Here is a 26,113-nt window from a genome sequence, read left to right on the forward strand (position 1 = left end):
AATGTTTTGATTCCGCCCAACAAGTTTAGATCACATGTTGATGATTCACATTGACCCTCAGCTTCTTTGTTCTTTATTTGAAAGCGCTCAGTCTCTCTGCCTGGCCTTGATAAGCTGAGCACGATAGGGATCGGAGTAAGTTATTCAGTCCATCAAACCTGCCCACCCCATTCAGTATGGCTGTGGCTGATCAAACACTTCAATGCCCTTTACCTACACTATCCCCATTACTCTCAATGCCAATGGCAATCCAAAATCTATCAGTCTTTACCTTAGATAAAGTCTGAGTTTCCACAGCCCTCTGTGGTAGACAATTCCAAAGATTCACAAATCTCTCAGTAAAATAAATTTTCCACATTACGGACCTAAATTCCCCCATCAATCCCTTTTAAGTATTTTGTACGTTTCCATGAGATCGTCTCTTATTCTTCGAAATCCTAGAGAATGCTTGCCCAGTATTCCCAAACTGTCTTCATTGGACATCCCCATCCTCCAGGGAACCAGTCTGGTGAACTTTCATCCCAGTCCTTCTGTGGCAGTAACATCTTTCCAGAGATAAGGGAACCAAAACTGCGCACACCACTCCAGATGCCCAGACAGTAACAGATTACTTGCCTTGAGTAGAGAATTACACTAAGCTCATCGACCATTCAATAGGTTGTGGCACATCAGAATAAGATATAATCCAGCGCTCATTATCTTGTACACCTCTATCAAGTTACCTGTCTTCCCCATTCTCTTCAGTGTGAAAAGCCCTAGCTCACTCAACCTCTCTTCATAAGACAAGATACCTCATTATTATAATTAAATATAAATTCAATTAGAGTCCAGATTAGAATGGTGCTGGAAAAGCACGGCAGGTCAGGCAGCATCCGAGGAGCAGGAAAATTGATGTTTCGGGCAAAAGCCCTTCATCAGGAATGAAGACAGGGAGCCACCAGGGTGGAGAGATAAATTCAATTAGCCCAATGTGAGTGTTCTTTTTTAGTCTGGGGTCTCGTAAACACAGCGTTTGATCAACTTGATGCCCTTTGCTCCTTTTCAAGGCACCCCTCTCTTTCAGGATCCTCAGGGAGGTTCTTAAAAATAGGTCAGACTTTGAGGCAGGCCAAATAAACTCATCACTTCTTCCAGATAGCCACAGAATGGCAGAGCCAAACAGGAGGCCACTCAACCATATTTCTCTGGGCCGGTCATTTTAACTTTATTACTCTCACTTCTATGCTCTTCTACCACGGCCCACAATGTCTTTACATGTCCTGAATCACATACCCTTCACAGAAAGTTTGGAATTATTTAGTATGGAAAATTGTTATTTGTACACAAGACCTCCAGTCGATTTCACTCCCCCTACATCTTTCCCTGCAGCACAGGAAATTTTCTCAATTGGCGTATTTAGTTTTCAAAGCTGTTTATCAATTATATCCATGTCCTCTGGCTACCAATCCTACCACTGTAATCAGTTTCTGCTTGTCTGCTCCAACAAAACCATTCCCGGCTCCAGGGCGAACCTGTTTCTTCAGTCAGTCCACATCCCTAAAGTTCCGTATCCCCAGTAACATTCTGGAATACCTCCACTACACTGTGTCTAAGGCCTTCCTAAAGTATGGTGACCAGAATTGGCCACAAACTGCAGCTGAGGTCCATCCTTTCAAATCCTCAACTTCTCTCAAGTGGATTAATGCGCTGTTAATGTTTGGGGGACAACGCCACTAGTTAGTGATGAGGAAGTGATGACCATTTGGCCAGTTAGTCTTGACTGATTGATGATTAACCCCTTGCTTCTACTGTTTTCTGTCTTCCAGCCGATGTTTTCCGTCACCCCAGGCCTTGCGACTAATCCCAACGCAGCTTTCAACCCTTACCTGGGACCGGTCTCTCCCAACCTGGTCCCCGCTGAGATCTTACCCAGCGCACCGATGCTGGTCACGGGGAATCACGCTGTTCCGGTCCACACTGCAGCTGCTGCACAGAAGCTGATGCGAACTGACCGTCTCGAGGTGAGCCTGAAACTTCATATGCAATTCTTTCCTCAAATGCCAAGAAGTCTTGGTGTTTTACGCTGCGAGAATCAACTGTCAATGTGCAATGGCCGAAAATGCAATTGGAAGCAGAAATTGGCATCACCAGAATCAATGAATTATCGCTGAAAGACCCGATAGTCTTATGAGCCAGTTTGGCCTGTCTCCTCTGAAAAATGGCACTGGGGTCACCCAGGGATCAGCAAAACTAGCATCCTTTTTGGGTCATTGATTGGCTTGGTGATGTCAATTAGGCAGCTCTGTGCTTGAATCCATGCTCGGTGCAAGTTGGTTAAGGCTCGTCAAGCTCACTTCAACTAGGCATATTTGTAATGGACCAAAGAATTAACAATTGGGTTGCCGCAGGTAACAGAACAAGAATCACTGCCAATGATACCCTTTTGGGTAAACAGGTAAGAAATCAACCAAGATAAAAGAAGCTCAGCACGAGCAGAAGAAAAGACTCAGCAAGAGCAGAGGGAACCTGGCCAAATGGAATCAGTGTTGTCGTCAGTATTTCTAAGGTGGCTTCTGCTCCATGCTACCCACTGGTGGTGAAAGGCTTGCAGTATAATTTTACATTCCTTACGCTTCCTTATTGGGTGACCTGCACACAGGCAAAGCCATAGAAGAGAGGCAGCCGATTAGGGAGGACGTCACTTGCCCCATTCATGTGCCACATTCACCCAGGACCAGTATGTAGACTTGGATTGGCCAACCCACTTTTGTCACAGTCCTCACGATTTGGATTTTGTATAAGATGCAAAATGGCAGTTGATTTGTCAGGCTGGACATTGTTTGCGGGAACTGTAAAATATGTTGTGTAATAGCAATGGTAAATCCATTAATCCTTTAAGGAATTGTTTTGTTTTACTCGCATTCAGTGGCAATGATAGAAAGATGAATTTTGTGCAAGTACGTTAGTTCTTTTCTTAACATGGTCATCACGTTAACACACCAATGACTCGGTTGTCTGTCGGCAGTGATCCATGTACCTGACCTGTATTAGCTCTGACTTGATCCATAGAGCTGCTGTCCTGGAATTAGATAGTTATATGTTCTTATCCAATGTGAAGACTTGAATACAAAACTTGAGACTGAAGGCTTGCTGTAATGTTGGTCAGATAAAACTTTCAGCAAAGGCCCTGCCTCCTCTCTCAGGTGGTTATAAAAGGACTACTGATTTTATTTCAAACGTAAAGTGGCAACAATCTCCTCAGTAATCTGACCAAGGTTTATCCCTCAATCAACAATGAGATTTTTATTATCACATTGCTATCATAGATACATGTTGAGTTCTTTTTTATATTCATTCATGGGGCTTGTGTTGCTGGCTGGAGCAGCATTTATTACCCGTATCTAATTGTCCTTCAGAATGTGGTGTTGAGTTGCATTTTTGAAACAGTGTGGTCTGTTTGAATAGATGGACCTGCATTGAGGGGAACCTGCAGATGGTGGTAGTGTTCCCATGTTCCTGCCTCCCTTGTCCTTCTAGATGGAAGTGTTCATGAGTTTAGAAGGTGGTTTTGATGAATTTCTGAAATGAATTTTCTAGATGGTGTATACTTGCTGCCCCTGAGCATTGTTGGTAGCAGTAGTAGATGCAATGACATACAATAGACTGTTTTATCCTAGATTTTAGGGTGACGTTTGATCTGCATTCATCCAGTGCAAATTGACTGCTGCATTTCTTGCATTATGACAGTGACTACTCTTTAAATATACATGATACTCTATAAAGTGCTTTGGGACTATTCAAGGTCAAGAAGGGCGCTATAGAAATGTAACTTTGAAACATGTCAACTAATTAGCAACTTTGAAGGTTTTAATATGTGGAAGTTTCTTCTAACACAACGTAATAAATCTCAATTAGATCACAGCACTTCTAAGTAGATTTAATTGCTGCACCTTTCTGAAAGAGCGACATATTGTACCAGGGGAACTGCAGGCCCTGTATCCACTCTCAGTCATGATGTTTTCTGGAACTGACGCAGTGAGTAGACTTTTCTTGGAGTGAGTTGTCAAAATCTGGAACGTTCGGCTTGATGGAAGCACACTGAATAGTAATTCCCAAAAGGCAACTGGATTAAAATTTTAAAAGAATCAAAAATGTTTGCAGGGCTATGGGAAGAGAAAACACAAACAATCTGGAAGAGCCGGCTCAGCAGAGGGAAGACTAAAATGCCTCATTTTGTGCTGTAATTTGTTTTAGTTCTGTCTCACTTCAGCATGAAGTCACATGGTTGGAGTGTCAGCCTTTTCTGTTGAACTGGGCTTGCCTCAAATCCTGTGATTCCGCTTTGCATTAGACCTGGCGATCAGAATCGGTGCACTCAGTTTTAACTCTGTGTAAGTTGATCAACTTTGAATGAGTTAAATATCTCCTGGATTATGGAAGCGGGGCGAGCGTTTTGAGTCAGGAGATCAAATTTTTTTTTGGAGTGTAGGGGCGATACAACTTTAAGAGTGACCTGCAGGGCTAACACTGTCCAACAGCCAGGTCAGATATTGTTATCCAGGGTTTTCTCTGCTTCTGTTAAGAGGATCTGCTGAGAGAGAGAGGGAGAGGGAGAGGGAGAGGGAGAGAGAGAGGGAGAGAGAGAGGGAGAGAGAGAGAGAGAGAGAGAGAGAGAGAGAGAGAGAGAGAGAGAGAAGTAAAAGAGAGAAATAGCAAAGCAGAATTTGCTGGAGTTTTTCGGAGCCATAGCATTACGACATATATTTCATGGCAGAATAAGGCACATTTCCTTTCTGAATGGTGAGGTAAATTTAAAAGTAAACATTGTGGCAGCTTCTGATTGTTTAAAAATTCCACAGAGGCAATTATGTAATAGCTGGAGCATAACGCATGGGAGAGTCATGGAGTTGCAATTAAAAATAAGGCGGTGCTGGAGACGAACCGAATGACTGGAATAACATGGAACACAAACAGAAGCTTCTGGAAAAGCCCACAGGGCGAGCAGCATCTATGAAGGTGGTTTCTCTTCATTTGGTTTGTCTCCAGCACTACCTTATTTTTGTAATTATCTCACTGCCTTATTTAATCAGATTTTAAGGCCGTCCCTTCAGTTGTATTCAGCTATTAACATTTTACTCTCACTGTCTAATATCCATGGTCACCTGCAGAGATTTATTATGATACTCACCTCACACCATTTGAATGATATCTTGATCTCTCTGCCTATAATTTCAGTGCCTGTGTGCTTCTCCCTCACCACCTGATAAAGGAGCAGTGCTCAAAAAGCATGTGATTTCAAGTAAACCCTTTTGGACTATAACCTGGTGTTGTCTGACTTCTGACTTGGTCCACCTCAGTCCAACACTGGCACCTCCGCATCAAAGGGAGACCAGATCTGGACACATTACTCCAGAAGAAACCTCAGTTGAGTTGAAAACTAGGATGCAATTTGTAAAATTGATGTTTCTGAACCGGAAGGCAGTGCACAATTGAATAGGGCTTGGGTTGACATCACAACTATTTGCTCGTGATTATAGACTCCAAGTGAAGATACAAGCCAGTTGAATTTGGTACTTGAGGAATCCAGATTCACGTTATAGTATGAGGCATTGTGATTCATATCATTCCTCTTCTTTGACCTATGCTAAACTAAACACAGCTGTGTTAAGCCCCACCATAAACATGAACCTTTGCATTAAAGGGGTGGTATGGTGGCTCAGTGGTCAGCACTGCTGTCTCACAGCGCCAGGAACCCAGGTTCAGTTCCCGACTCGGGTGACTGTGTGTGCGTGGAGTTTGCACATTCCCCCCAGTTTGTGTGGGTGTCCTCTGGGTGCTCCGGTTTCCTCCCACTAACCAAAGATGTGCAGGTTAGGTGAATTGGCCATGCTGAATTGCCCATCATGTTCAGGGGTGTGTGTTGGCTAGGTGCATTAGTCAGGGGGTAAATGCTGAGTAGGAGTGGAATAGGTTACTCTTTGGAGTAGACTTGTTGAGCCAAAGGACCTGTTTCTGCACAGTAGGAATTCCAAAGATAGAAAGCGCATCATTCTTCCCTCGAATACACTTAACAATAAACACGGTTAATTAGGCAGTGACACACTCATTGTAAATGTAAATTATGTCCTGTTTCTGTAACTTTATTGAGAATGGATTTTGTATGCAGTCAGCACAGATGTAATGCACAACATCAGCACGCACTCACAGAGCAACTTAGCTGCCATAACAACTTGCAGCCTTCCTGAACATCGTAAAACATTCTCATGACACGTCACAAGAATATTATCAAATATAATTTAGCACTGTGCCACATCTGGAAATTGGCCAAAGTTTATCAGACAGTGGTTCTAAGATGTGTCTTGGAGGACAGACTCACAATCCCAGAATTCCCTCCCCAGTGGAATAATGGGTCAGCCCTGCAGCGGTTCAAGATGGCAGCTCACCATCACCTTCTCAAATAATAACTAGGGATGGGCAATAAATTCTGGCCAGCCAATGGTGCCTAATCCAACAAATGAATAAATAACTTAAAAATAGGGAGGCGCAGAGGTTTAGGGAGGGAAGCTCAGAGCAGCTAAAGGCCAGTACAGCGACAGATTCCACCATGCTTCACCATAATGGGAAGATACGGAGAGCCAGCAGGAATTATGAGAAGGATATTGTCAGTGGGGGAATGGAGAAACGGAAGAAACATTTTCAAAGATCCTGATGGTTGAAGAATCTGTCAATAAGAGCCATCAACTAGAGAGGGCAGAACATGGACCAGATAGAAACAATATGAGGGTGCAAATATTTTTCAAACTGATGGTTGTTTCTGCAAGATATTTGTGAGCAAAACTAGTATTTATTGTTCATCTCCAGCTGCTGTTGAGAAGATAATGATGGGTTGCCTTCTTGAACCTCTGTAGCCTCCCTGGTGAAACTGATATTAGATGGGAGTTATAAGATGTTGTGTTGATCAGATCCAAAAGCCAATCTGTTGCAGTAACAGCGTTGTGAACATTGTTGCATCTGGTGCCATCCCCTACTCTGTGTTGCTGTTCAGTTCCAGTTGCAAACTTGACTTGTTTAGTCTGCGTTTTTCCAGTCAATTTGAACCATTTGAGAAATGAACTGGAAAAGCACATTGTTCAAAAAAAAAGGTCTAATCTCCAGTTTTAGCAATTAACCAGGACAGGAATAAAATACAGTTTGAGGAGGGAGAGTTGATCCCTACCTGGTATGAAAAGGTTAAAAAAAAAAAGGATTGGCAGATCATGTTTGCAGAGGTGGTGGCCCAGTGGTATTATTGCTAGACTGTTAATCCAGAAACCCAGGTAATGTTCCAGGGATCCATCTGCCATAAATCAGAAAATAAAAATCAGGAACTAAGAGTCCAATGATGACCATGAAACCATTGTCAATTGTTGGAAAACCCATCTGGACTCAAGAGTGTACTTCAGGGAATGAAACTTAGCTAGTCTGGCCTACATGTGACTCCGGAGGCATTTGGATGGGTATATGAATAGGAAGGGTTTGGAGGGATATGGGCCGGGTGCTGGCAGGTGGGACTAGATTGGGTTGGGATATCTAGTCACCATGGACGGGTTGAACCGAAGGGTCTGTTTCCATGCTGTACATCTCTATGACTCTATGACCCACAGCAATTTACTTTCTGTTCATTTGTGGGATGTGAATACTGAATGGCCTGGACAGAGTGGATGTTGGGAAGATGTTTCCATTGGTAGGAGAGACGAGGACGCGAGGGCATAGCCTTAGAGTAAAGGGAAGACCCTTCAGAATGGAGATAAGGAGAAACTTCTTCAGCCAGAGAGTGGGGAATCTATGGAATTCACTGCCACAGAAGGCTGTGGAGGCCAGGGTTTGAGTATATTTAAGACTGGGATAGCTAGGTTCTTGATTATCAAAGGGATCAAGGGTTACAAGGAGGAAGTGAGAGAATGGAGTTGAAAAACTTATCAGCCGTGATTAAATGGCGGAGCAGACTCAATGGGCTGAATGGCCTAATTTCTGCTCCTATGTCTAATGGTCTTATGTTGAGCATCGCTGACTGAGCAGCATTTATTGCCCATCCCTAATTGCCCTTGAGAAGGTGGTGGTGCGGCCTTGCAGTCCACCTGCTGTAGGTTGACCCACATGCCCTGAGGGAGGCAATTCCAAGATATTGTCCCAGTGACAGTCAAGGACATATTTCCAAGTCAGGATGGTGAGTGGCTTGGAGGGGAACTCGAAGGTGAAGGGGTTCCCATGTCTTGTCATTCTAGATGATGGCGGTCATGGGTTTGGAAGGTGCTGTCTGAGGACCTTTGACCAATTTCCAATTTGGAATTTCCATTTCCAATCAACTTGGTTGACTCTTATCTGCCCTCTGGGCAATTAAGGATGGGCAATAAACACTGGCCTGGCCAGTAACACCTAAATCCTGTGAATGAATCATCTCCATTGACTTCAATCATTGTATACCATTGTGCAAAGTCCCAATTATGCTGCTGGTTTATCCATGTAGAAGGCTGTAAATGATATGAACGTTAAGAATTAAGTGTAAGAATGGGTCAAACTCAGCCCCTCAAATCCATTCTGCCATTCAATAAGGTCATATTTGATCTAATTACTCTGCATTTCCACCTATCACCAATGACCTTTCACCCCCACTTTGCTTGTCAAGAATCTGTCTGCTCAAGGGCAAATATTGCAGATGCTGGGTATCTGAAAAAAAGAAAACGGAAATTACTGGAGAAACTCAGCGGGTCTGGCAGCATCTGTGGAGAGAGCACAGGGTTAATTATGAATCTCGTTTTATTCTCCCTTAGAAATAAAAGGAGCAGGGAAGTGGTGTTTTTTACGCTGTTGGAGGAGGAGGAGAAAGTGGAACAGGTTGTGATGGTCTTTTTTATTCATTCATGGGATGTGGGTGCTGCTGGCTGGGCCAGGATATTCTGCCCATCCCTAATTGCCCAGAGGGCAGTTAAGAGTCAACCACATGGCTGTGGTTGCAGTCACATGTAGGCCAGACCAGGTGAGGATCCCAGTTTCCTTCCCTAATAGGCATGAGTGAACCAGATGGGTTTTCCCCGATGATTGGCGATGGATTCATAGTCGTCATTCGACTCTTAATTCCACGTTTTAATGGTACACTGGTAAAAGACAAAAGGAGTGTCAATGGGGCTGAGGGAGAGTTGGAGAAGTAAAATGGGTATAAATGAAGGAGTGAAAAGGAGAAAATCAACTCACTCTGCTGATAGCAAAGTTGACAAGACCTGGGCGGGGGGGGTGTGGGGGAGGTGTTGGGGTGGGAGGTGAAAAAAGACAGAAGTCGTCCTTCACGTTGAGGAACCTAATATTGAGTCTTAGAGGCTGTAACCTGCCAAAGTGGAGAATGAGGTGTTGTTCCTCCAGCAAGGTGCTTAATTGAAAAGGCATAAATATATCGACCTCTGCTTTAAAAATATTTAAAGATTCTGATCCCACTGCCTTTGAGGAAGAGAGTTCCAAAGACTCACGACCCTCCGTGAGACAAAACAATTCTCTCTTATCTTCTCATTTAGACAGACCCTTATTTTTAAACAGCAATAGGCTGGGGCTGTTTTCCCTGGAGCATCGGAGGCTGAGCAGTGACCTTATAGAGGTTTATAACATCACAACGGGCATGGATAGGATAAATAGACAAGGTCTTTTCCCTAGGGTGGGGGAGTCCAGAACTAGAGACCATAGGTTTAGGGTGAGAGGGGAAAGATATGAAAGGGTCCTAAGCGGCAACTTTTTCACACAGAGGATGGTGCATGTGTGGAATGAGCTGCCAGAGGAAGTGGTGGAGGCTGGTACAATTACAACATTTAAAAGGCATCTGGATGTGTTTATGAATAGAAAGGGTTTAGAGGGATATGGGACAAATGCTGGCAAATGGGATTAGATTTATACAGGATATATAGTCAGCATGGATGAGTTGGATCGACAGGTCTGTTTCCGTGCTGTACATCCCTATGATTCAATGACTTCTCATTCTAAGTTCCCCCATAAGTAGAATCACCCTTTCCACGTCATCTTGTCAAGATCCCAGTGTCCCCCGGCCCTCCCCATGAGGAGAGATTGAGTGGACTACACCTACGTTTCCTAGAATTTAGAAGAATAAAAGGTGACCTCATTGAAATATGGAACATTCTTCAAGAAGATAGAAGCTGGAAGGATGTTTCCGCTGACTGGGGAGCCTAGAATAGGTGCCGTGATCTCAGATGAGTGAGTTTCGTTCTTTGGGACTGAGATCCCAAAAGGAGAAATCTTTTCCACTCAAGGGGTTGGCGAATCTTATGGAATTTTCTACCACAAATGACTGTCACTGAATATATCAAGACACAGATTGATAGAATGTTGGAACTCAAATAATTGAAGTTATTACTGATGGAATTGAGCTGGAAAATCAGCCTGGGCGGATTCAAAGTGTCAGTTGACCTACTCCCTTCTGTATTTCATGCATTCTGTGCTACCGAGGCTATGGAGGTAAATTAGCTCAGTTGGCTGGACAGCTGGTTGACAATGCAGAGTGATGCTAACTTCGTGGGTTTAATTCCTATATCAGCTGAGGTTACTATCAAAGTCCCTCCTTCTCAACATTGCCCCTTCCTTGAGGTGTGGTGACTCTCAGATTAAGTCACCCCTAATCATCTCCCTCTAAAGAGAGAGCAACCCTCTGAGGACTTTGCCTTTTACATTTATAGCTGCCCTACTCCATCCTCATCCAGCATATATTTTTGAATATTGATGAAAATTCACTTGTTCCCTATATTTCCCACAATCCCATGCTTCCTTTGGTGTTCTGTTCAAGAGAAATGGCTAAGTCTTCACGTTAAAAGGCGTTTCCTAAACTGCCTAAATCCCACGACACAGACTTAAACATATCACAGACATTTTTCTCTTTTGGTTTGGTATCAAATGAAGCAAATGTGTGTTAGCCTTTGTGACTATTCATGGTGAGGAATGAGTTGTAATATCTAGGCAGACAACTCATGCATAGATCTAGACCCTTGGTGGTCATGACATCTTCAATATTTATCTGAGGCTAAAACAGATGTAATAACAATATTTTCATTGAAGGGTAGTGTGTTAAAGTTTTTGGATCACAAGTTTCTGCCTCCAAGCGCTTTAAACTATTGCTGTGTCTATGATATCTCCATGTTGATCAGCAGAATTTAGGCGCTTACTTAAATATTGCACCTCATCCTTTCTCACCAGTTGAATGGCTCTTTCTGAAAGTAAATCTTCCAAATGACTTGCTCCGCAATGTTGTAACACACCTCTGGAGCAGATGAGACTTGAACTCATCACACCTGCCTTTGAGATAGGGCCACTACCACAAAAGCCCCTACTCATTCTGGACCTTCTGTCAACATGTTGGGAAACATGAAAGGCTATATCATAAATTGATCCACTAAGGGGTTAGCACTGCTGCTTCACAGCGCCAGGGACGGGGGTTCGAGTCCACCCTCAGGCAACTGTCTGTGTGGAGTTTGCACGTTTTCCCCGTGTCTGTGCGGGTTTCTTCCGGGTGCTCCGGTTTCCTCCCACATTCCAAAAGATGTGCAGGTCAGGTGAATTGGCCATGCTAAATTGCCCATAACGCTAGATACATTAGTCAGAGGGAATTGAGTCTGGGTGGGTTACTCTTCGGAGGGTCGGTGTGGACTTGTTGGGCTGAAGGGCCTGTTTCCATGCTGTACAGAATCAAATCTGACTGAACTAGAGATGTGTTCAGTTAGCAACTGTAACTATAGTAACAGTAAGGGCACACATATTAGATTCAGTTCCCCATAAGGAACAAAGAAAATTTACAGCCTAGGAACAGGCCCTTTGGCCCTCCAAGCCTGAGCTGATCCAAATGTACTGTCTAAACCTGTCGGTCAATTCCTAAGCATCTGTATCCCTCTGCTCCCCACCTACTCATGCATCTGTCCAGACGCATCTTAAATGAATCTACCATGCCTGCCTCTACCACCTCTGCTGGCAACACATTCCAAATGCCCACCACCCTCTGTGTGAAGTACTTGCCGCGTGTATCCCCCTTAAACTTTCCACCTTTCACCTTGAAAGCATGGCATCTCGTTATTGAATCCTTCACCCGGGGAGAAAGCTTGTCTCTATCTACCCTGTCTATACCCTTCATGATTTTGTAAACCTCAATCAGGTCCCCCCTCAATCTCCTTTTTTCTAGTGAAAATAAACCTAACCTACTCAACCTCTCTTCATAGCTAGCACCTTCCATACCAGGCAACTCCTCATAAGCCTTCTCTGCACCCTCTCCAAAGTGTCCACATCCTTTTGGTAATGTGGTGACCAGAACTGTACACAGTATTTTAAGTGCAGCCGAACCAATGGCTTGTACAATTTTAACATGACTTGCCAGCTCTTATACTCAATACCCCGTCCAGTGAAGGCAAGCATACTATGTGCCTTCTTGACCACTCTATATCCACCTGTGCAGCCACCTTCAGGGTACACTGGGCCTGCAGATCTCTCTGCCCATGTTTAAAAGGAGGTCCAATCTTTTAGTCATGTTCACCAGATAGTTCAGGAAGTGCATGTATGTAGATGTGGAGTGGGAACAGTTTTGTTTCGGTTGCTACATCTCTCCCCATAACTAAATAAACCGTTGCTTCTTAATTTTTCTAATTTAAACTATTTTTGCCAAATCAGTCTAGTCAGAGATATCATTACACATCTCTGGAATGGGTGAGAGTTGAACCTGGGTCTTTTGGTCCTGGGCAAGGGGTGTTGCCACTGAGCCAAAGGACGGCTCTTTGTGATGTTAAGTGAGGGCTAGTCACTGGTCAGAGTTTTTTGAGTTATTGCTGTTGTATTAATGGTTATTTCAGGCACACAGTGAGTTTGGTGGGAGGAAGTTTGAATTTATCACTGGACTAAGAGTTAAAATAAAAGAGAAATGTCATAAAAGCCAGAGGCCAGTTACAAATACCTTCTTACATGCAGCAAGAGATAATGGAATGTGCTGCTGGAAAGGGTTATAACAGGAACAAATTAACTAGCAACTTGCCAAATGAAGTTGGAAAGTTACCTAAACAAAATAAAAACCTAAAGATGCTCGAAATTGGAAACAGGAACAGAAATTGCTGGTAAAACTCATCAGGTCCGGCAGCTTCTGTAGAGAGAAAATAGAGTTACCGTTTTGAGTCCAGAACCTGAGGACTGCATTCTGGCAAAGGGTGGCTAGACCTGGAGATGTCAAATCTCTTTCCTTTCCGCAGGTGCTGCTGAGTTTTTCCCAGTAATTTCCCAGTGTCCGTTTTGGAAAATTACCTGCAAGGGAATGGGATTGATTTGGTAGCTTTTTCAAAGGAACAGTACAAGCACGTTAGGGGGTGACTGGCCTCCTCCTGTACTCTGAAAGGCCCAGTTTGTTGAAGGAGAGGACTTGCGGTATGAATTTCCTTCATCCAGTAAATATGTGTCACGATCAGCTCTTTCAGACAATTGTAACTTGTCCAAAGAAAAGGGAATTTTTTGCAAAGTGGGTGACTGCAGACACCTGTGAACATTTCCTGTGCCGAGTTTCTCAGTGCTGACAGACTGCTGCCACCCAGTGTCAGGGATGAGAATTACCGGCAAGGAAGCCACCATTTGGCAACCCTTTAAAAATTGTCAACTGCCTCCTGCTGGTGGTCATCCCAGGGTTAGGAGACACGGCAGGTTCCACTTGGTAAATGTTGGTAGCGTGTTTTTTATGAGATGGAGTACCGAATAGTAAATAACATGGTGGAAGTATCGATAGATGATTAACCGGGAGTCCACGCAGTCAATTATTTGCCAGTGCTGCTGTCAAGTCTGCAAACTTTCAGCATTTGTCTCTACTTTCCCCTCATCAATACTGCCCTTCCATTTGCTCGTATTCTTCCTCTCTCTGTTTCACTGTCATACAATGATTTTGCAGGATCATTGCAGTATGACTGAAGATGTTTCACTGTGTGTGCACCATTTGAATTCTCTCTCGCTCTCCCTATTCTTCTGGGCATTTTGTATTTGCTGTGGTTTCAATCTCATAAAGAGATGATTGTATATAAGTATCTTGAGTATTAGCACAAACTCTGTAAAGGTGATCCAGCTACTGCATTTTACCCTCACGCTCAACCTTTATTCCCATTTGAGTCAACTGGAAAATAATTTGAGCAAAGTCTAATATTGACAGTCAATGAAAGCCACTTTTGCGTCCAAGAAAGTAGCAGTTATTCTCTAACAATGGCAGACAGGAAGAGGTCAGGCTGATCCACCCAGCCTGTCCCACACGATTGTGATCCCTTGTGACAGTAGGGGATGGAATTCAGGGGAGGCCACATTGAGGTCTCAGTGGCTGGTTGGAGAGCCGCCAGTACCCCCGGTCTGGCCTGTTTATGGGACAGACCATGCTACCTGTGCCATTTACCTACTTGGCTCAAGGATCAAGGGCCTAGAGCTGCCAACAACTCCAGTGTATGCAGCAGCGCCACCAAGTGGACAGTGGCTGCTACAGGCACTACATACACCCAAGGCCTCAGAACCAGGAGGGATCCTGTCATGGGGCAGTAATGGCAGAGGTGGTGTCACCCGTGGTTTTGTAGGGGGGAGGGGGGTGGTAGGCAGCTAGAGAGGCAGGGTTTCTGTGCTCTTCCCTCTTTCTGATACTGGATCCCTTTGTCAGGAGTTGAGTACTTTTGTACAAAGGGCAATCCCCTCCCTTCCCACCCACCCATCTCAATGCCCATAAATAAAAGAGTCAGACTTTGCCTGTCATGACCACTCTGTGGTAAATTTCCCACTGAAGGTGCGATGAAATGTGCCGGGGCCCATGTGAGATTGGCTTCCTCCAGCACCACAACCTCTCCCATATTCCAACTCTAACCTCTTGCTCATTTCCCCCTTCCTTCACCCCTCCGAAAGGTGAAATCTCTCTGTTCCTCTTTCCTCAGTCAAGACCTGACTTAAAACTTTACCACCTTGACTAAAGCTTGCTTCAGCGCCACTTTATGTCGAGTAACTCCTTCCATGAAGCACCTTATGGAAATTCTACAATGTTAACCATACTGAATTACTGCAAGTTGTTGTAGCTCCCATTTGTTGAAGTTGGTTCATACATACAAGCAAGGAATAAACGTAGGCCACTTAGTCCACTGCCATATTCAATACGATCATGAGTACTCTGATCTTAACTTCAGCTCTACATGCCTACATCTCCCCGACAATCTTTCATCTCCTGGGACGCCAGCCTGTCGCTGTGCATCTACTGGTGTCTTTGATTTGAAACCAGTTAAATTCCTGGAGGAATCTGATCTCAGGCAAGGTGACAATAGGTTGTCTACAGTTCAGACTCCAGTTACCCCCTGCATGAGGCCATGTCTGCGTGGACCATGGGTGAGGACTGCAAGACATTCACCAATGAGCAAGCAGCATGAGGAGACACTACCCAGACCCACAAGTAAAGAGTCACCAGTTGTGTGAGGTCCACTCGCAAGATTCAGCTGTCCATGAAGAGATGAGATTGAGTCACCCATTAGAGGAACAGGACAAGGGACAGAATAGGTTGCTTTGTGGGCTGTATAATCATTCTACTCTTAAAAACACAAATATTCTCCAAGGGGCTTAAAGGTTATGGGGGGAAAGTGGGAAAATGGGGTTGAAAAACCACTTGATTGAATGGCAGAGCAGACTCAATGGGCTGAATGGCCTAATTTCTGCTCCAGTGTCATGTACGGATTGACCAAATATGCAAGCTGGAGGCTTGCTGCCTCTTACAGACATAGAATGTTTTATTGAGTTTTGCACCTCGGCCGATACAATTAGCATGTGCAGCACTGAGCACGTTTCTCCTGCAGAACCAGTCTTCAATCTCTGTGCTGCAGTATTCCCTCTCCAGGGAAACCACTCATTCAAGTGGAACACACGACTCATGGCTTTAAGCTGCAATTAATGTCATTCAAATAATACACGTACAACATGTGACTGCGCACACACACAAATACACGCAAACTTACAAATACATACACGCACATACGGATAACAACTGCTGTTTATATAGCAGTGTGACAGAATGAAACACTAAGAGGTGTTTCACAGGAGCATTCTAAAACAAAATATGATACATGCAGAGGACAAGATAAATTTCAATGTCAGAAAGGTGGAGGTACATTTTAAGTCGGAAAGTGAGCTGGAGTGTTAGCATGAGTGATAGATCAATGGTGGGAGTGTTAAATCCAGGGATACACCAGAGGCACATGTTAGAGGACCACAGATCCCATGAGGGTTGTAGGGCTGAAGGAGATTCCTGGCATAAGGAGGGCCGAGCCCATGGTGGGGGTTTATCAACACGAACGGGAATCTTTAAATCAAGATTTTGTTTCACTCGGGAGCCAGTGTAGGTCTGGAATTGTATCAGTGATATAATACTACAGTGTGTGAAATAAAAACAGAAACAGTGGCAGCACCTGTGGGAGAGAAACAGAGTAAGCCTTTGCTGTCCAGTGCCCCTTCATCAGAACTCAGTGTTGGGTGAGCAGGACTGACTATTGGTTATGACAGAGTCGAGAGTGTGGTGCTGGAAAAGCACAGCAGGTCAGGCAGCATCCGAGGAGCAGGAGAATCAACATTTCTGGCAAAAGTTACACAGGCAGAGAGATTTGGATGATCTAAGATTAGATTAGATTCCCTACAGTTTGGAAACAGGCCCTTCAGCCCAACAAGTCCACATTGACCCTCCGAAGAGCAACCCACCCAGACCCATTCCCCAACATTCACTCCTGACTAATGCACCTAACACTATGTGTAATTTAGCATGGCCAATTCACTTAACCTGTACATCTTTGGACTGTGCGAGGAAACCGGAGCACCCAGAGGAAACCCACGCAGACACGGAGAGAATGTGTAAACTCCATACAGACAGTTGCCCGAGGCGGGAATTGAATCTGGGTCCCTGACGCTGTGAGGCAGCAGTGCTAACCACTGTGCCACCATGCCATCCTGGGTTTAAGAAGAATATAGTGTGGGAGAACCTGGAATGAGTGGCATCTACAGTTAACTAAAGCATAAACGGCCTGAGATAACATTGAAATCAGACCATGTTCCGGGATTGTGGGAGCGGTAAGAGGTGCACTTGGTGATGATGAAATTCAGAAGCTCATTTCCTGGTCAGTGAGAGGTCAGAGTCGTAAACGGATGAACTTAATAACAGACTGTTGCCTGGGGGAGGCCAAAGTCAGCAGTTGTAATCAGAGCCATCAAACTCAATGACTTTCGTCCTCCTGATAATTTATCAGACGGAGACTTCCACTTATCTGGGTACACAGTGATAAATCCACAGCAGTGGAGAGAGGTTATGATGAAGCTGAGCTGGGTTCTGTCAGTGTACACGTGAAAACATCATCAAGGTGTCATCATTCAAGGACACACAGACCACACACACACGTTAAACACACTGAGAGATCCCATCTGAGTACCAACATCAAAAACAAAATCTTTCTTACTGTGTAATATTGTCAAAATGTTGGAGCGTTTACCACAAGCAGAGTTCCTTTATGAACCTACGACCTCTGACCTGTAACTATAGAGGGTTATTGCAACATGTCTAACTGAGAATGCTGATTCCTAAGGTGCTGGTTAAAATAAGGTTTACTGCATTCCCACTCCCATACCCATTGGGCCCTCTAACTGAGCAATTAATGCAGAAAGTCAACAGTCACTGTACTGCCACTCACCAAGGGAACTGAGGTTCTCTTCAGAAGCAGTCAGACATGAAAGGTTAGTCTGGTAAGAGGAACTATCTCTTCACTGACCTTTATCGACAGCAATATTTAGTCAGTCCATCTTCTCATCCCTCTCAAGTCAAGGTGACACAATACAGGACTAATTCTCCAGCGTACCTTTCAGAAAAACATCAGGCATTGTTGCAATGCTTTTATTTATTTGTAAATGTGATGCTGGCATCCCTAGTGTTATCATTTTATCAGACTGTGGATCTGCAAAATAATAGGACTTTTCAAACATGAGAAAGTTATTGTGACGTTATTAAGATTAAGAAACAGGGGTGAATAGTCTTAAGTATAGATTACCTTTGATCTAATTGCATGATATTGTGTTTGCTCTTTGATAATCGCTGAGGGTTCAGCGATGAAGTGGGAGATTCAGCAATGAAGGGATGGTAGATCCTCTCTTATTGAATTGCCTGGTATTTGTGTGATATCTATAATCCTTGCCATCTACTAGCCCAGGCTTGGCTGTGATTTAAATCTTGCTGCCTGTAGGAATGGACAGCTTTGTTATCTAGTTAACGCTATGCTTCCCCAACCTCCTGTCAATCTTCCATCCCTTTCGTCAGCAAATGACTATCCGAGTCCTGCGAAATGTGCGGACGCAATGGGCAAAATATTCCCAGTTCCAAAGTTGGGGATGGTGGAAATGGATGGAGTGGTGGAAATGGTCAGGAGAATAGGGAAGGTGCTGCATCAGGATGACTTCCAGAGGTATTCCCACCATCAGGAATGTTTACGAGGAGAATCTGGGACCTGGATCAGCTGTTACATTCTTCTGTTTCAAGCTTGCACTCCAATCGTGCAGCACATTAGTAAAACAGTAATGTGTATCTTCTATCTGATGATCAGACTATATACATACGCTGTTAACTTGGTGAGTGTAGAACATGTCTGCATTCGTTCACTGCTGTTATAGACTGAGTCTGGGACTATTACAGCACATCCTGTCTCAGCAGCAGTAAGTGATAATAGTTTAAGATATGTGCCCTCTGAAAGATACAGGTTCATCACATCCCAAGGTGGTGGGCTCCAGATTTTTAACTGGTCAGGTCTCCCGTTAGGAGTAATTTTGCAAAACCTTTGGCATTCCACCAAATTCAGTAATTGGGAAGGCCGCCAATTTAGTAGAGTCAGGCTCCTTGAGTTTAGCTAGGCCGGGGATTGCGTGTGCAGGACAGGGACGGTTGCTGAGTATGGTGCTATCACAGCCAGAGAGGGGATAGTGCTGGGTACAGTGTTAACACAGCCAGAGAGGGGACGGTGTTGGGTACGGTGTTATCACAGTCAGAGAGGGGACGGTGTTGGGTACACTGTTAACACAGCCAGAGAGGGGACGGTGTTGGGTACGGTGTTAACACAGCCAGAGAGGGGATGGTGCTGTGTATGGTGTTTTCACAGTCAGAGAGGGAATGGTGCTGGGTATGGTGTTATCACAGCCAGAGAGGGGATGGTGCTGGGTACGGTGTTAACACAGCCAGAGAGGGGACTGTGCTGGGTACAGTGTTAACACAGCCAGAGAGGGGACGGTGCTGTGTATGGTGTTTTCACAGTCAGAGAGGGAATGGTGCTGGGTATGGTGTTATCACGGTCAGAGAGGGGACGGTGCTGGGTACACTGTTAACACAGCCAGAGAGGGGACGGTGTTGGGTACGGTGTTAACACAGCCAGAGAGGGGACGGTGCTGGGTACAGTATTAACACAGCCAGAGAGGAGACGGTGCTGTGTATGGTGTTTTCACAGCCAGAGAGGGAATGGTGCTGGGTATGGTGTTATCACGGTCAGAGTGGGTATGCTGCTGGGTATGGTGTTATCACGGTCAGAGAGGGGACGGTGCTGGGTACGGCGTTATCACAGTCAGAGAGGGGACGGTGCTGTGTACGGCATTATCACAGTCAGAGAGGGGACGGTGCTGTGTACGGTGTTGTCACGGTCTGAGAGGGGACGGTGCTGGGTACGGCATTATCACAGTCAGAGAGGGTACGGTGCTGTGTACGGTGTTGTCACGGTCAGACAGGGGACGGTGCTGGGTACGGTGTTATCACAGCCAGAGAGGAGACAGTGCTGGGTACAGTGTTAACACAGCCAGAGAGGGGACAGTGCTGTGTACGGCGTTATCACAGTCAGAGAGGGGACGGTGCTGTGTACGGTGTTGTCACGGTCAGAGAGGGGATGGTGCTGGGTACGGCGTTATCACAGCCAGAGAGGGGACGGTGCTGTGTACAGTGTTGTCACGGTCAGAGAGGGGGCGGTGCTGGGTACGGTGTTGTCACTGTCAGAGAGGGGACTGTGCTGGGTACGGTGTTTTCACAGTCAGAGAGGGGACGATGCTGTGTACGGTGTTATCACGTTCAGAGAGGGGACGGTGCTGGGTACGGTGTCATCACGTGAGAGAGGGGACGGTGCTGGGTATGGTGTTATCACAGCCAGAGAGGGGACGGTGCTGTGTACGGCATTATCACAGTCAGAGAGGGGACGGTGCTGTGTACGGTGTTATCACGGTCAGAGAGGGGACGGTGCTGGGTACGGTGTCATCACGTGAGAGAGGGGACGGTGCTGGGTATGGTGTTATCACAGCCAGAGAGGGGACGGTGCTGTGTACGGCATTATCACAGTCAGAGAGGGGACGGTGCTGTGTACGGTGTTATCACGGTCAGAGAGGGGACGGTGCTGGGTACGGTGTCATCACGTGAGAGAGGGGACGGTGCTGGGTATGGTGTTATCACAGCCAGAGAGGGGACGGTGCTGTGTACGGCATTATCACAGTCAGAGAGGGGACGGTGCTGTGTACGGTGTTATCACGGTCAGAGAGGGGACGGTGCTGGGTACAGTGTTAACACAGCCAGAGAGGGGACGGTGCTGTGTACGGTGTTTTCACAGTCAGAGAGGGGACGGTGCTGGGTACGGTGTTTTCACAGTCAGAGAGGGGACGGTGCTGGGTACGGTGTTTTCACAGCCAGAGAGGGGACGGTGCTGTGTATGGTGTTATCACTGTCAGAGAGGGGATGGTGCTGTGTACGGTGTTATCACAGTCAGAGAGGGGACGGTGCTGTGTACGGTGTTATCACGGTCAGAGAGGGGACGGTGCTGGGTACGGTGTTATCACGGTCAGAGAGGGAACGGTGCTGGGTACAGTGTTAACACAGCCAGAGAGGGGACGGTGCTGTGTACGGTGTTGTCATGGTCAGAGAGGGGACGGTGCTGGGTACGGTGTTTTCACAGTCAGAGAGGGGACGGTGCTGTGTACGGCATTATCACAGCCAGAGAGGGGACGGTGCTGTGTATGGTGTTATCACTGTCAGAGAGGGGACGGTGCTGGGTACGGTGTCATCACGTGAGAGAGGGGACGGTGCTGGGTATGGTGTTATCACGGTCAGAGAGGGGACGGTGCTGGGTACGGTGTTATCACGGTCAGAGAGGGGACGGTGCTGGGTACGGTGTTATCACGGTCAGAGAGGGGACGGTGCTGGGTACGGTATTATCACGGTCAGAGAGGGGACGGTGCTGGGTACGGTGTTTTCACCTTCGGAGAAGGGACGGTGCTGGGTATGGTGTTATCACGGTCAGAGAGGGGACGGTGCTGGGTACGGTGTTATCACAGTCAGAGAAGGGACTGTGCTGATTATAGTGCTATCACAGTCAGAAAGGGGACGGTGTTATCACGGTCAGAGAGGGGACGGTGTTATCACGGTCAGAGAGGGGACAGTGCTGTGTACGGTGTTATCACAGTCAGAGAGGGGACGGTGCTGTGTACGGTGTTATCACGGTCAGAGAGGGGACGGTAATGGGTACGGTGTTTTCACCTTCGGAGAAGGGACGGTGCTGGGTATGGTGTTATCACGGTCAGAGAGGGGACGGTGCTGGGTACAGTGTTAACACAGCCAGAGAGGGGACAGTGCTGTGTACGGTGTTGTCACGGTCAGAGAGGGGACGGTGCTGGGTACAGTGTTAACACAGCCAGAGAGGGGACAGTGCTGTGTACGGTGTTGTCATGGTCAGAGAGGGGACGGTGCTGGGTACGGTGTTTTCACAGTCAGAGAGGGGACGGTGCTGGGTACGGTGTTTTCACAGTCAGAGAGGGGACGGTGCTGTGTACGGCATTATCACAGCCAGAGAGGGGACGGTGCTGGGTACGGTGTTTTCACAGTCAGAGAGGGGACGGTGCTGTGTACGGCATTATCACAGCCAGAGAGGGGACGGTGCTGTGTACGGTGTTATCACGGTGAGAGAGGGGACGGTGCTGGGTACGGTGTTATCACGGTGAGAGAGGGGACGGTGCTGGGTACGGTGTTATCACGGTCAGAGAGGGGACGGTGCTGGGTACGGTGTTATCACGGTCAGAGAGGGGACGGTGCTGGGTACGGTGTTATCACGGTCAGAGAGGGGACGGTGCTGGGTACGGTGTTTTCACCTTCGGAGAAGGGACGGTGCTGGGTATGGTGTTATCACGGTCAGAGAGGGGACGGTGCTGGGTACGGTGTTATCACGGTCAGAGAAGGGACTGTGCTGATTATAGTGCTATCACAGTCATAGAGGGGACGGTGTTATCACGGTCAGAGAGGGGACGGTGTTATCACGGTCAGAGAGGGGACGGTGCTGTGTACGGTGTTATCACAGTCAGAGAGGGGACGGTGCTGTGTACGGTGTTATCACAGTCAGCGAGGGGACGGTGTTGGGTACGGCGTTATCACAGTCAGAGAGGGGACGGTGCTGTGTACGGTGTTATCACAGCCAGAGAGGGGACGGTGCTGTGTACGGAGTTATCACAGCCAGAGAGGGGACGGTGCTGTGTACGGAGTTATCACAGCCAGAGTGGGGACGGTGCTGGGTACAGTGTTATCACAGCCAGAGAGGGGACGGTGCTGGGTACGGTGTTATCACAGTCAGAGAGGGGACGGTGCTGGGTATTGTGTTATCACAGCCAGAGAGGGGACGGTGCTGGGTATGGTGTTATCACAACCAGAGAGGGAATGGTGCTGGGTATGGTGTTATCACAGCCAGAGAGGGGACGGTGCTGGGTATGGTGTTATCACAACCAGAGAGGGAATGGTGCTGGGTATGGTGTTATCACTGTCAGAGAGGGGACGGTGCTGTGTACGGAGTTATCACAGCCAGAGTGGGGACGGTGCTGGGTACAGTGTTATCACAGTCAGAGAGGGGACGGTGCTGGGTATGGTGTTATCACAGCCAGAGAGGGGACGGTGCTGGGTACGGTGTTATCACAGTCAGAGAGGGGACGGTGCTGGGTATTGTGTTATCACAGCCAGAGAGGGGACGGTGCTGGGTATGGTGTTATCACAACCAGAGAGGGAATGGTGCTGGGTATGGTGTTATCACTGTCAGAGTGGGGACGGTGCTGGATACGGTGTTATCACAGCCAGAGAGGGGACGGTGCTGGGTATGGTGTTATCACAACCAGAGAGGGAATGGTGCTGGGTACGGTGTTATCACTGTCAGAGGATTCTTGCGGTCAGCTGTTGGCACTTCCCACATCTCCCAACTGTGACCATCAACCATGGATAGAGGTGACTTCACACTCGCCTTTGTATCTCAGTAATGTCTAGACGGTGGGACTCTCAATGCACAGACTGGGGGCATTGGCCATGCTGAACTTTTCAGGGATGTGTATGCTGGGTGGACTATGCATGATTAAAAGCTGGGTGAGGATTGGGTGGGGTGGTTTGAGGTGGGATGCTCTTCGGAGTGTCGGTGCTGACTCAATGGGTCAAATGGCCTCAATCTCCGCTGGAGGGATTCCAGGATCTTTTGGTGCAGGGTGGCCGACAGTGAGTCCTCCAGCTACGGCTTCCTTGATTGTTTGGCGAAGATGGAGGCAGCCAATTGTGAGGTAAAAACAATGACTGCAGATGCTGGAAACCAGATTCTGGATCAGTGGTGCTGTGCTCTTCCAGCACCACTAATCCAGAGCAGCCAATTGTGAGAGCACCTTGTGGAAAATAGCTCCACAGGTCTGGCTGGGAGGGGTGTCCAAACCTGGAGTCAGGAACCCAAGGCCTACAGGTCACCTCTGCTCTCGCTGCCTCCCTGTTCAACATATTAAGACACTGTACCATCAGGAGCCCAGAACATTCCATCACCACACAGTGGATTTGAATAAAGGCCCCAATTGTGGTGAATTTATTTCCCACCAAGTGACCTGACATACAGCATAAGGAAAAGATTTGAAAGGAGGAGCTCACTGTTTGAGGAACTGTGGGTAATTTCCATATTCCTCAAATTGAGATCCTGTGGAATCCAAGATACTGGCCTGTGACTTGGGACGTAATGTTAATGGGATTACCCTGCACCTTCGCTCTGCCTTTCAAACTTTACTCAGGACACTTGGTATTTACATTTCAACTGGTTTTACTTTTTTTGAACCTTTTCTTTTCTAGCTTAATGTTGCAGGCAAGGCAGATATGTTGCGAGGTCGGTAAAGAGGTGCTGAACATGTCGTAGGAAAAGCACACACCTCACTAACCGCAGTTTAGAAAGTGGCAATATGCTGTGCATATCAAAGAGAGGGATGTTAATGCTGCAGAATGAGGAGGATATTAGCAAGTGTAACCAAAAGCCTAGGAGAGAGTTTCTTAAGATTGGCTGTGTTAAAGGAGAAGGATTGGGCAGACAGTAAGACAAGGAAAGAAACTCCAGAGAAAACATTTAATTAAAGGCTCAATGATAATGGGTCAGGTGAATGGGTAATGAACTGGAGTCCAGAGTGAAAGAAGCTGAGAATTTAAGCAGCAAGAGAGAGAAAGATAATTAGACACTGATAGATGGATAGAAAGATAGACCAAGAGACAGACAAATAGACAAAGACATAGATAGACAGATTGTTAAATAGTCAGATAGATAAACAGGTCCAACTTAGGTTGATGATAGAAATCAAACAGCCAACGATATTCAAAACATACCCATAACAATTGTTAAAATAAAAATAAAGTAAAAAATAATATAAGAATTGCAGAATTATAAACGTTTCAGCGAACAAATAGTTACAATGTGTTGCAAAATACAGGTCTCCTTAATTTACAGAAGAAACATGAAAGGCCTAACTGCCCTCACAGGTTTATATTAACGTTCCTACATCATATTATCAGATTGCATTCATTAAATTCTTGACCATTTACAATTATTTATGACTTCTGCAAAGTAGAGAATAGGACTGACACAGACTATTCGTTCTGTACCTTACTTGCAGAAAGCTGTATTTTTCTCCTTAATTCCAGCCTATCTTAATTTTTGTCTGGCCATGGAAAGGAATAGTAGGTAAAAACAATGACTGCAGATGCTGGAAACCAGATTTTGGATTAGTGGTGCTGGAAGAGCACAGCAGTTCAGGCAGCATCCAAGGAGCAGCGAAATCGACGTTTCGGGCAAAAGCCCTTCATCAGGAATAAAGGCAGTGAGCCTGAAGCGTGGAGAGATAAGCTAGAGGAGGGTGGGGGTGGGGAGAAAGTAGCATAGAGTACAATGGGTGAGTGGGGGAGGGGATGAAGGTGATAGGTCAGGGAGGAGAGGGTGGAGTGGATAGGTGGAAAAGGAGATAGGCAGGTAGGACAAGTCATGGGGACAGTGCTGAGCTGGAAGTTTGGAACTAGGGTGAGGTGGGGGGAGGGGAAATGAGGAAACTGTTGAAGTCCACATTGATGCCCTGGGGTTGAAGTGTTCCGAGGCGGAAGATGAGGCGTTCTTCCTCCAGGCATCTAGTGGTGAGGGAGCGGCGGTGAAGGAGGCCCAGGACCTCCATGTCCTCCGCAGAGTGGGAGGGGGAGTTGAAATGTTGGGCCACGGGGCGGTGTGATTGATTGGTGCGGGTGTCCCGGAGATGTTCCCTAAGGAATAGTGGCAGTTGAGATTGAGGAGCTTAGTAATGAAGTCCAGACAGAGTTTATTGTCAGTCCTTCAGCAAGGTTACGATGTCCAGTGGTTCTAACACTGAAGGAGACACAGAGTCATGGGTGATGCTGTGGAGATGTTTCAAAATTAGGGTGAGAAAGTAAACTTGAAAGGAAAGAAAATTGGGCGTACAGGAGACAATGTAGGTCATTGAGGACAGGGGTGATTGTTGGGTGCCAGGTCTTGGTCCAAGAGAGGATGGGTCTCTGGAGCTTCAGATGAACTGAGATGTATGGACAATGGACTCTCGGTCTCTTTGCCAACCAAACCTCCACCACCCTTGCTGTGTAGAAGTGCTTGCTAACACCTCTCCTTAAGAATCTGGCCCTAATTTTTAGACTATGCCCCCCCAGTTCTGGAATCCCCAACCAGTGAAAACCGTTCATCTTTGCCTACCCAGTCTCTTACCGTTAATATTACGAAAACTTCAGTCATCTCTCCCCATCACCTTCAGA

The 26,113-nt window shown here is 46.3% G+C and overlaps 1 protein-coding gene across 16 annotated transcripts in view; it reads left to right on the forward strand.

Moving 5' to 3' along the window:
- The window catches only part of mbnl1 (muscleblind-like splicing regulator 1), a 357,851-nt gene that overhangs the window by 299,675 nt on the left and 32,063 nt on the right, over window positions 1-26,113 (forward strand). For all 16 annotated transcript variants that reach the window (XM_087993344.1, XM_043702707.2, XM_043702710.2 and 13 more), the window contains one exon: window positions 1,806-2,000. In XM_087993344.1, coding sequence (XP_087849470.1) covers window positions 1,806-2,000 — 195 coding nt within the window. The remainder of the gene's footprint in view (window positions 1-1,805; window positions 2,001-26,113) is intronic.

This window comes from Chiloscyllium plagiosum, unplaced genomic scaffold (genome assembly GCF_037043375.1).
Source record: "Chiloscyllium plagiosum isolate Xiang-an unplaced genomic scaffold, Cpla_swu_hap1 HiC_scaffold_13, whole genome shotgun sequence".
NCBI classification, from domain to species: domain Eukaryota; kingdom Metazoa; phylum Chordata; class Chondrichthyes; order Orectolobiformes; family Hemiscylliidae; genus Chiloscyllium; species Chiloscyllium plagiosum.